A 12,300-nucleotide genomic window follows, 5' to 3' on the forward strand; every position below is an offset into this window, starting at 1 on the left:
CCTACCTTTTAAAAACATGTTTATTTATTTTTGTGAGACAGACTAAGTGAGGGAGGGAGGGAGAGAGGAAGGGAGAGAGGGAGTGCGGGAGAGGGGGAAGAAGAGAGGAGGGAGAGAGAGAGAGAGAAAGAGAGAAAATCCTAAGCAGTCTCCACGTTGTCAGCGTAGAGCCTGATGTGGGGCTCGAACCCACCAACTGCGAGATTATGACTGTAGCCGAAATCGAGAGTTGGATGCTTAACCGACTGAGCCACCCAGGCACCCCAGCATTCTACTTTTTAGTGCTCCTGTAGCTACAGCACAGCTCTCCTCTTTGCTAAGTGAAAGCCAGTCTTTATTTAGATGCCTAAGACCATCAGACCCAGGGAAAATTTGCACTTAAATTCACCAGCCACCACCACCTTTTCTTGGTGTCCCTTATAACACATGGTCTTGGTGGCATACCGTTACTGTACTTTAGGAAAATGGCGATGGTGAACGGACAGATTTTGCTTTCCATGCTTGCTGTGAATTCTGGGTCTACTGTACAAACGATGCATAGGGTCTCCATCACCAGGTTGAGGACCTCTGAGCTGAACTGGGCTGCTAGGTGAATTAAGCCATCCAGGATACTGGGGAGGAAGGGTTGAAGCACGTGGGTACTCTCCGAGACTTTCAGTTGATCACAATAACTAGAGAGGGAGAAAGAGAGAGAGAGACAGAGAGAGAGAGAGAAAAGCAAGAATTACTCACAAGTGGATCCCTCAATTCCTGGTTTTTCCAATTGTTATCACATGATACAGCATTTTTACGTGTAGCTTTATGAAGCTACTTGTAGAGTTAGTTTTTACATCTTTCTGTGGCATAGTTTGTAAATATCAGCACCACCATCTCTATGCTAATTTATTTCTGCTTTGGTTTTTGCTATTTCTTTTAAACTTTCATCCCTCTCTCACTGTCATGTATGTTATTATATCCAAATTATTAAGATGTTAATGCCTTGTAATTCCTTAGATTACTGCTTTAATCACATCCTTCAGATTCTGATATATAGTCCTGGTATTTTTCTTACACACACATATATATATACACACACATTCTTATATATATATATATGCACACACATACATATATACATATAAATAAAACTTACATATATATATAAGTTTTATTTATTTTTGAGAAAGAGGAAAAGAGAGAGAGAATGAGTGGAGGAGGGGCAGAGAGAGGGGGACAGGATCTGAAGCAGGCTCTGTGCTCACAGCAGATAGCCTGATGTGGGGCTCAAAGTCACAAACCATGAGATCATGACCTGAGCTGAAGTCAGGCGCTCAACTGACTGAGCTATCCAGGTGTCCCTATTCCTGTTATTTTTCGAATAGTGTTTTTTTAACATCTTTTCCAACACATTTGTTATTTAGTACGCTAACTTTCATGTTGTAACAATTTTGTATTTTTTGGAGTAGTTTTGAGATCAATTTGTATAGATCTTCTATGCAATAAATTTGAATACTATCTGTGCACGATAGGAAAATTGTGTACTAAAATTTGTGTACTATTTGTAGGGTTTAAAGTTTTTTATACATAGTTTTATTCACCTCTATTCAATTAATATTTACTGGATGCTGCTTACCATGTCCAATGTAATAGAATTAAAGACATATTGTCCGAGTCTTTTATCTGCAAAATGGCAATAAAAGTCAACAGACACTTTCTCTATGTTACAAGAAACCAGTACAGAAACAAGGCCTTCCGCAGGTACTCAATAAATGTTTTTTCCCCATTTGTTTAAGTGGTTTTACAACCATATTACTTGTGTCAGATGACGGGTTCGAAGGTCCATAATGAACAGTACAAGTGTGGGCTTTGATCGCAGATTTGTCCATAGACTTTTTGTGTTTTTAGTCCATAACATCTTGATTTTCAATTCCACCTTGCTCTGATCTAACTTTTTCTTTTCTTAAGAGCTGATCTGTCATCTGGCCTTGGTCAGCTCTCAACTCCTTAGACTAGGTTTCTCATTCATCTCTCCACCAGTACTCAGTTGTACTCTACCTCCTCCCTCCCCTCTGCTTCTTCACTCTAATAATTCATAGTTACTGTCCCCTTCTAAAGAACTTGAACCTATACACTCTGGTAGATCAAAAAGATTGTACCATCTACTCAGATCATATGGGAAACAGGGAAGTTAGACTTTATGCTAAGGGAAGTTAAGACTTTATTTTGGAAGCTAGTGTATCTCCAAGACTTTTACAGATTATTCCTAATACCTTCTTTGCCCTCCCTCAAAGTCTTCAAGAGAAACTGACACCCCAGGAAGATGCTATAGATTTATCCTGTGGCTTCATGTATCACATGGCATATTATGACTTTCTTCTGGGGTACCTGTATCTCAATTTGAAGAGCACAACTGAAGCCATGAGAATTTTATTGTAGGAGCAAAAATATCAGGCTTTCGCTTTATAAAGAGCAGTTAGACAGCTAAAATAATACAAATTATAGCAGTGGGGGCTGGAGGCAGAGACATCAGTTAGGAACCTACTGCAGCACTTCAGGCACAAGAAGTTGAGAATACAAGCTAGGGTAGTAGCAGTAGAAGAGATGAAAAGCTAAGGAACCAAGATCTAAAAGGCAGAGATCTGGGATCTCCACTTTTACTAAAACAGGAAATACAAGATCTCCTTAAGATTTAAAGGTATTGATTCTTAAAAAAATAAAAAGTACCAATTTCTTTTACTAAAACAGAGAATACATGTAGGGCAGGCTTGGAGGCGGTCAGCAGTAGCCTCAGGAGCGGATGTGTTAATTTTAAGATACTTATGTAAGATATCTACCATGGCATTAATTAAGTAGAGGATATGTTACTTTAGAGCTCTGGAGAAAGGCTGGCATTAGCTATGATATGGGAAATGTGACACAAGTAGAAGTATTTATTGATTGATACCTTATTTCAGAAATGATTTCAGGCAGTTTGCAATGATTACATAGGTTATGACACGGAAGGATAAATTAAAACCAGGGCAAAAGAAGAAAAGCAAAGGTGGAACGATGACCATTAAAAAGTTGCTAGTGAATTAGAAAGAACAGTTTCAGTGATGTCATAAGGACATAAGCCAGATTGTAACTGGTTGGGAAGCTGAATAGGGAAATGACCAACTGGAGAATCTTGGCTGTGAAGGTAAGAATAGCCAAGATCCCTTCATAAGACAATTTTTAACCTGTGATCCAGAGATGGCGTCAAGAGATCCAGCCTTTGATAGATCATATAAAATTTTATAAACATGTAAGAGTGTCCATTTTTCTGGTGTTCAAAACTTTTGTCACCTTTCCAGAGAGCTCTGCTTTACCTTTCAAGCAAATTGCTGCCGATGTAGTCAGAGACTTGAACATTATTTTTTTGAAAGTTTTCTTCACATAATTTTCTTTAAAAAAAAAAAATTTTTTTTAAACTTTATTTATTATTGAGAGACAGAGAGAGCGTGAGCAGGGGAGGGTCAGAGGGAGAGGGAGACAAAGAATCTGAAGTAGGCTCCAGGTTCTGAGCTGTCAGCACAGAGCCCGACGTGGGGCTCAAACTCACAGACCGTGAGATCATGACCTGAGCAAAAGTCGGAGGCTCAACTGACTGAGCCACCCAGGCGCCCCCTTCACATAATTTTCTGACTATAAAAGTAATATAAACAAATAAATTTTTTAACTTAATTTTTTTCAGTTTTATTGAGGTACAATTGCCATGTAACATTATAAGTTATTTAAAGGGTACACTGTGGTGATCTAATATATACATACACTGGGAAAGGTCTCCCCTCATCTAGTTTGTTAACACATCCAACACCTCATATGTCTTTTTTTTTTTTTTTTGGTGAGATAATTTAGTTTTTATTCTCTTGGCAAATTTCAATTATACAACACAGTGTTATCGACTATAATCACATTTTATTTTAGATCCTCGGATCTTGTTCACCTTATAGAGTGTACCCTTTTATCAACCTCTTCCTATTTCCCCCACCTCCCAGCAACCACTTTCTACTATTTTCTAATTTTTAGGTTCCGCATGTAAGTGATACCATGCAGTATTTGTCTTTCTCTATTTCACTTCGCATGATGCCTTCAAGGTCCATTATTGTTGTTGCAAATGGCAGAATTTCTTTCTTTCTCAGAGCTGAGTAATATTCCATTGCATATGTATACCACATCTTTATCCCTTCATCCGCTGACACAGACTTAGGCTGTTCCCATAATGTTGGCTAGTATAAATAATGAGCAGTGAACAAGGGAAGTGCCAGCTCTTCCAGATGCTTTCATTTAAGAAAAAGTTTTTTAAAAAATGTTTATTTTTGAGAGAGAGAGAGAGAACGAGTGGGGGAGGGGCAGAGAGAGAGGGAGACACAATATCCAAAGCAGACTCCAGGTTCTGAGTTGTCAGCACATAGCCTGACACGGGGCTCAAACTCCTGAACTGTGAGATCATGACCTGAGCTGAAGTCGTACGCTTCACCGACTGAGACACCCAGGCACCCCTCCTGTTTTCATTTTCTTTGGATATACACCCCAAAGTGGGACTGTCAGATGATATGGGAGTTCTATTTAAATTTTTTGAGGAACTGCCACATTTTTCATATACTGCTTTACCAATCAATATACATTCCCACCAACAGTACACAAGGGTTCCCTATTCACATCCTCATCAACACCAGTTATCCTGTCCCTTTTGGATGACAGCCATTCTAACACGTGTGAAGTGTTATCTCATTGTGGTTTTGATTTGCGTTTCCCTGATAATTAGTGATGTTGAGCACCTTTTCATTTACCTATTGGCCATTTATGTCTTCTTTGGAAAAGTGTGTATTCAGTTTCTCCACCATTTTTTAACTGGATTGTTTTATTTGCTATTGAGTTCCTTACATATTTTTAATATTAATCTCTATCAGATATATATATGATTTACAAACATTTTCTCCCATTTTATAGGGTGCCTTTTCACTTTGTTGATGGTTTCCTTTGCTGTGCAAAAGCTTTTTTAGCTTGATGTAGTCCCACTTATTTATTTTTGCTTTTGTTGCCTTTGTTCTTGGTGTCAGATTCAAAAAACCACTGACAAAACCAATCCAAGGATCTTAACTTCCATGTTTTCTTTTAGGAGTTTCATGGCTTTAGGTCTTACATTCAAATTTTTAACCTGAATTTACTTTGTTGTACTGTATAAGGGTCCAGTTTCTTTCTTTTGCATGTGGCTGTCCAGTTTCCCCAACACCATTTATTGAAGAGACTATATTTTTCCCTATTGTGTATTTTTGGCTCCTTTGTTGTAAATTAATTGACCATATATGTGTGGGTTTATTTCTCCACTCTCCATTCTGTTCCACTGATCTATGTATCTGTTTTATGGCAATACCATACTGTTTTGACTACTACAATTTTGTAATTTAGTTTGAAATCAGGGAGTGTGATGCCTCTAGTTTTGTTGTTCGTCCTCAATATTGCTTTGACCATTCAGGGTCTTTTGTGATTCCATACAAAGTTTAGGATTATTTGTTTTATCTCTGTGAAAAATGTCCCTGGGATTTTGATTGCACTGAATCTGTAGATTGTTTTTGGGAGTGCGAACTTTATTTTTTGAGAGTGTGTGTGTGTGCAGGGTGGGGGGCAGAAGGCTAGGAAGAATCTTAAGTGGGCTTCGCGCTCACTGCGGAACTTGATGCAGAGCTTGATCTCATGAACCATGAGATCATGACCTGTGCTGAAGTCAAGAGTCAGATGCTTAACTAACTGAGCCCCTCAGACACCCGAGGAGTGTGAACATTTTAACAATAATTCTTCCAATGCATTAGCATGGAATTACCTTTCCATTTATTTGTGCTTTCTTCAATTTCCTTCTTCAATGTCTATAGTTTTCTTTTTTAAAAAAAGATTTTATTCTTAAGTAATCTCTACACCATACATGGGGCTCAAACTTACAACCCTGAGATCAAGAGTTACATGCTCAACCAGCTGAGCCAGCCAGGTGCCCCAACTCAATGTCATATAGTTTTCAGGGTATAAATCTTTCACCTACTTGGTTAAATTTATTCTTTGAGGTTTTATTGTTTTTGATGCAATTATAAATAGCATTGTTTTAAAAAATGTTTTTCATTATTAGAAATGCAACCAAGTTTTGCATATTTTGTCCTATAATTTTCCTGAATTCATTTGTCAGTTCTAACAGTTTTTTTGGTGGAGTCTTTACTGTTTTCTATTTATAATATCATGACAACTGCAAAGAGAGACAATTTTATATCTTCCTTTCCAATTTGGATCCCTTTTCTTTCCTAACTGCTCTAGGTAAAACTTTCAGTACTATGTTGAATAGGAATGGTAAGAGCAGACATCCTTGTCTTATTCTTGATCTTAGAGGAAAAGATTCCAGAGTTTCATTGTTGAGTATGATGTTAGCTGTGAATGTGTCACAGTGGCCTGTATTGTGTTAAGATATGGTCCTACTATACCCACTGTTGAAAGATTTTATCATGAATAGACACTGAATTTAATCAAATGCTTTTCCTACATCTATTGAGATAATCATATGATTCTTAGCTTTCATTCTATTAAGTGGTATATCACATTTATTGGTTTATATATGTCGAACCATCCTTGCATCTCAGGGATGAATCCCACTTGATCATAGTGTGTGATCCTTTAAATGTACTGTTGAATTTGGTTTCCTAGTATTTTGCTGAGGACTTTTGCATCTATATTCATCAGGGACATTGGCCTGTAGTTTTCTTGTTCTGTCCTTGTCTGGTTTTGGTATCAGAATAATGCTGGCTTCATAAAATGAGTTTGGAAGTGCTCCCTTCTTTTAAGTTTTTTGGAAAAGTCTGAGCAAGGATTGTTATCAATTCTTTAAATGTCTGGTAGAATTCATCTGGTCCTGGTTTTTCTTTTATGGGAAGTTTCTGATTACTGATCCAATAACTTACTTGTTAATGGTCTGTTCAGATTATTTATTTTTTCTTGATTCAGTCTTGGTTAGCTATAGGTTTCTAGGAATTTCTCCATTTCTTCCAGATGTCCAGTTTGTTGGCATGTAATTGTTTATAGTAGCCTTTTATGATCCGTTTCATTTCTGTGGTATTCAGTTGTAATGTCTCCTCTTTCATTTCTGATTTTATAGCTGTTCGCCTCTCATTTCTTTTTAGTCTAGCTAGAGTAGGTCAGTTTTGTCTTTTCAGAAAACACAGTTCTCAGTTTAGTTGGTCTTTTCTATTATTTCCCTGGTCTCTATTTTTGCTCTGATCTTCCTATGGTTAACTTTGAGCTTAGTTTGTTCTTTTTCTAGTTCCTGAGATGTAAAGTTTGGTTGAGATTTTTTTGTTTGTTTGTTTATTCTTAATGTAGGTTTACTTCTATAAACTTCCCTCTTAAAACTGAATTTGCTGCATCCCATACGTTTTGGTATGTTGTATTTCCATTTTTGTTTATTTCAAGACAGTTTTCTATTTTTCTATTTCTTCTTTCCATGGATTGTTTAAGAGTGTGTGGTTATTTTTCATGTATTTGTGAATTTTCCAGTTTTCCTCCTGTCACTGATTTCTAGTGTCATTTCACTGTGATTGGAAAAGATAGTTTTCCTAGGACTTGTTTTGTGACCCAACACATGACTTTTCCTGGAGAATGTTCCATGCATGCTTGAGAAGAACGTGTATTCTGCTGCTGTTGGACAGAGCACTCTGTATATATCTATTAGGTGCCTGTAGTCAAAAGTATAAAGGCCAATATCTCCTTACTGATTTGTTTGGATGATTTACCCATTGTTGAAAGTGGGGTACTGAAGTCCCCTACGATTACTGTATTATTGTCTGTTTCTCCCCACCCGCCCCCCTCTTTTTTAAAATTTTATGAGAAAGAGCAAGAGAGAGAGCACATACACATGCTAGCAGGGAAGAGGGGCAGAGGGAGAGGGAGAGACAGGAAGAGGGAGAAGGGGAGAAGGGGAGAAGGAGAGAAGGAGAGAAGGAGAGAAGGAGAGAAGAGAGGGAGAGAGGGAGAGATGGAGAGAGGGAGAGGGAGAGAGAGAGGGAGAGAGGGAGATAGAGAAACACCCCAAGCAGGCTCCATGCTGTCAGTGTGGAGCCTGACACAGGGTTCAATGTGGGGCTTGATCCCATGACTCTGAGATCATGACCTGAGCTGAATGAGGCACCCAGGTGTCCCTATTTCTCCTTTCAGACGTTAGTATTTGCTTAATATATTTAGGTGCTCCAATGTCAAATGTACATATATTTGTTATATCTTGATGAATTGACTCATTTATCATTACCTAACAATATTTTTTTGTCTCTAGTACAGCTTTTGAGCTAAAGTCTATTTTATCTGATAAAAATACAGCTACCCTTGCTTTCTTTTGGTTTCTATTTGCATGGAATAGTTTTTCCATCCCCTCACTTTGAGCATATGTGTCTTGAAGGGAGTCTCTTGTAGGTAGTATATAAATTGGGTCTTTTTAAAAATCCATTCAGCTACTCTGGACTTTTGATTAGAGATTTAAATCCATTTACATTGAAAGTAATTTTTGATAAGTAAAGACTTACTAATGCCACTTTATTATTTCCTCTTCTGTAGTTTCCTTGTTCCTTTCTTCCTCTCTTGCTGTCTTCCTTTGTGAATTTATGATTTCCCATAGTGGAATGTTTTGATTCTGTTGTCTATTGTAGATTTTTGCTTTGTGGTTATTCTAAGGCTTACAGAAAACATTTATAGATATAACCATTTATTTCACAATGGTAACTCTGATTGTATACAAAAGTTTTACCCTTTATTCCCTCTCATGTTTTTGACGTCACAATTTCACTTTTTATAGTGTATATTCACTAACAAGTTACTTAGCTATTTATTTTGTCCTTTAACTTTTAGAGTTAAGTGTTTAACACACCACCAGGTTACAGTATTAGAGCATTCTGAATCTGATTATATACGTATCTTTACCAGTGTGTAGTATATTTCATATTACTAATTTCATTTCAGCTTAAAGAATTCCTTTCAGCACTTCTTGTAAGGTAGGTCTAGTGGTGAAGAATTTCTTCAGCTTTGTTTGAGACACTTTATCTTGTCTTTGTTCCCGAAGAACATCTTTGCCGCATATTCTTGGTTGGCAGTTTTTATTTTCAGTACTTTGAATATATCATCCCATTCTCTTCTGGCCCGTGAGGTTTCTAATGCAAAATCAGCCGATAATCTTACGGGGATTCCCTTGTATGAGAGAACATTTTTTTCTCTTTCTACTTTAAAATTCACTTGATTTTAGACAGTTTTATTATAATGTATATTGGAGATCACTTTAAACTGAAATTTGGGGGTGAAATATTAGCTTCATGAACTTGGATGTATACTTTCTCCTCAGATTTGGAAAGTTCTCAGACACTTTTTCCTTCCTTCCTCCCTTCCTTCCTTCCTTCCTTCCTCCCTCCCTCCCTTCCTTTCTAATGTTTATTTATTTATTTGGAGAAAGACAGAAAGAGGAGAGAGAATCCCAAGCAGGCTCCATTCTCAGTGCAGAGCCCAGTGTGGGTCTTGATCTCACAACCATGAAATCATGACCTAAGCTGAAATCAAGAGTTTGACGTTTAACCTGTTGAGTGACCCCAGGTGTCCCTCAGACATTATTTCTGTAAGTAAGCTTTCTGCCCCCTTCTACCTCTCCTTCTGGGGCTCCAATTTATTCACAGATTGTTTCTCCTAATGGTATCCCAAAGTTCACATAGGTTTTCTTCATTCTTTTTCATTCTTTATTCTTTGACCTCCTTGAGTGGGTAATTTCAAGGTCTTGTCTTCTACCTTACAGGTTCTTTCTTTCCTCTGCTTGAGTTGTTCTGCTGTTGATGGTCTCTGTTGCATTTTTTCTTTCATTCATCGTATTCTTCACCTCCAGAATTTCTGCTTGGTTCTTTTTCATGATTTCTGTCTTTGTTGAACTTCTCATTTTGTTTATGTATTGTTTTTCTGATTTCATCAATTTGTTTTTCTGTTTTCTTACAGCTCACTGAGCTCCTTAAAATAGCTCTTTTGGATTCTTTATCAGGTATATCATAGATTTCTATCTTTGGGGTCAGTTACCAGAAAATTATTGTGTTCCTTTTGTGGTGTCATGTTTCTTTGATTTTTTCATGTTCCTTGAAGTCTTTCTTGTATTGCTGTCTTCACAAGTGAAGTAACAGTTACTTCCTCCAGTCTTTATTGACTGACCCCTTCAAAGTGTCCAATCTTGGACTCTTCTGCCCCAGTGGTATGCTGGAATTCCTCTGCTGGACTCCTGAACTTCCACAGAGGTTCCCTCATCCATGAGTGGATTGTCTAAATCTGTGTTCTCCAGGACCACAGCTGAAAGGGAGTGGAGCCAGTTCATGGGCTACTTCAGGGTCCACATCTGGGATTGAGGTCTGTATTCCTATTATGCAACACACAATTGGGTAAGATTCTCCTGGGTACTTAGTGTGTGGTGCTGGTCATAGAATCCAAGCCAAATGGGGCTGTAGCCATGCCCTCAAGGGCATGGAGCTGTGTCTCAGGCTACAGCCAGGGCTAGGGTTGGTGTATCGGCTGCTGGGGTGTGGGCCCATCCTCTCAAAATGGCTCTCCTTGTTTTTGGATGGCACTGGGGTTTCACAGTCTCCTCTCTGAGTCTCACAGCTCCCACAAAGACATGTTGTCCACCATAAGATGCCAAGTTATTGTTGAGGGAGAGACACTAGTGAAGGGTGTCTTATTCAGTTATCTGGCTTACATCATTTCCCTTCAATGCTTTCTAAAGACATATATAATGCACAACATCTCAATCTCTGCTTCAAAAGGTAAGAAGGCAGCGCAGATAGGTAGAAGATGAATTTTATACTTTTAGGATTTTAGGTAGTTTTTAGGATTCAACTGAGACTTTTAAGTTTGGACTTTAATATGTTTGTTAAAGCAACAATGCTCCATCTGATCTTGGTAGGAATATAAATAAATGACTAGCTGAGCAACTAGTATACTGGCTGTGAAAAAGAGGTAAAATTGGGAAAAAAGCAGTGTTTCTAGGCTACATTATCCCAAACTTAACTTCAAATACAGAGAAATCAATCAACAAAATGACCTGGCTCTAATCCCACTTCTGTAATTCTTTAATGTGCAATCCTATGCATGTTATTTATCTCTTGATGCCACGTTCCTGATATGGTTTCTTTCCCTCTCCACTCACCATTTTGTAGGAGATCTTCATCAGAAATTTCTAAGCAACATAATCTACTGGTCAAATGCTGTTTGGGACTTCTACTTTGAGTAATTTTCTCTTCAGTAGCGTGTAACACCCTAAGGTGGTGTACTCACCCCCAGATGGCTCTCACAGCAGATATTCGAACGGATGGGGGTTGTGTCTCATGAAGACCACTAACTGTTGCCTGTAGAAACTGCTGGATCAATTCAGGAGACATAGCAACAGTGAACCGACTGGCAGCCCAAAGTGCCCGGCCCAAGAGAAAAGGAGACACTGGGAGGAAGAGAGACCAATTAGGGGTTGAACAATAAAAAGGTTCTGTTACTTGCCCTTTCTCCTTCCCACCTCCATCCGCAACTTGTCACAGTAACTGGATACTACATAATATATACAACTTACTCAAGGAAAAAGCATGACCTTATAAGATAAAAGCAAATATATGACCTTTGGTACAGAATCATTTTCCCAGTTTCACTTTGCACTATTTGCAAAGTAGATATTGAATATTCTTAGGCTAAAAGGACTTACCTCCCTCATTCCCATCCCTAGCTCTCATTATCCTTTACCTGCACTACTAGTTAGTCCTCTAAATGTCTTCTCCATTGCCAGTTGTTCCTACTCTTGGACCATCGTTGGAACATTGTAAATCATAGTTCTGTCATTATTTAGTATCTATCAATAAATTCCATAGTCTACCAAATAAAGACCATTTTAGTTAAGCCTTATATTCAACACTCCCTGAGGTCAATGACTAGCATTACCTGTGATTTCCCTTTATGCCTTCTAAACTCAACCATACACCCCTCCCAGCAACTCACATCTTACTTTGCCATTTCTGTGCTTTGTATATAGGCCAACACATTCACTGCTACTTGCATAACCGAACTGACTTCTTGGGCTAAAGTAATCCTAACTATCTCTGTGCTGCTGTAATCCTATGTCTTTAGCTTTCTTACATGTAGCATATTTTGTTGGATATTCCAGCCACCAGTGTAAGATGACTACTACCCCCCCAGCCCCACCCCTGCCCCCGCTTACTATAACCTGCCTGATGACAGAGACTATACTTACTCAGCTTGTCACAGGGCTTAACTTAG

At 38.2% G+C, this 12,300-nt stretch overlaps 1 protein-coding gene across 1 annotated transcript in view; it reads right to left on the bottom strand.

Annotated features, from left to right (window-relative positions):
- IPO9 (importin 9) overlaps positions 1-12,300 on the bottom strand; it is a 55,933-nt gene that overhangs the window by 11,058 nt on the left and 32,575 nt on the right. Inside the window, exons 14-15 of the mRNA XM_027074678.2 lie at positions 11,317-11,476; positions 445-671 (exon numbers count right to left, since the gene is read on the bottom strand). Of these exons, the coding sequence (XP_026930479.1) occupies positions 445-671; positions 11,317-11,476 (387 nt within the window). The remainder of the gene's footprint in view (positions 1-444; positions 672-11,316; positions 11,477-12,300) is intronic.

This window comes from Acinonyx jubatus, chromosome E4, assembly GCF_027475565.1.
Source record: "Acinonyx jubatus isolate Ajub_Pintada_27869175 chromosome E4, VMU_Ajub_asm_v1.0, whole genome shotgun sequence".
NCBI lineage: Eukaryota > Metazoa > Chordata > Mammalia > Carnivora > Felidae > Acinonyx > Acinonyx jubatus.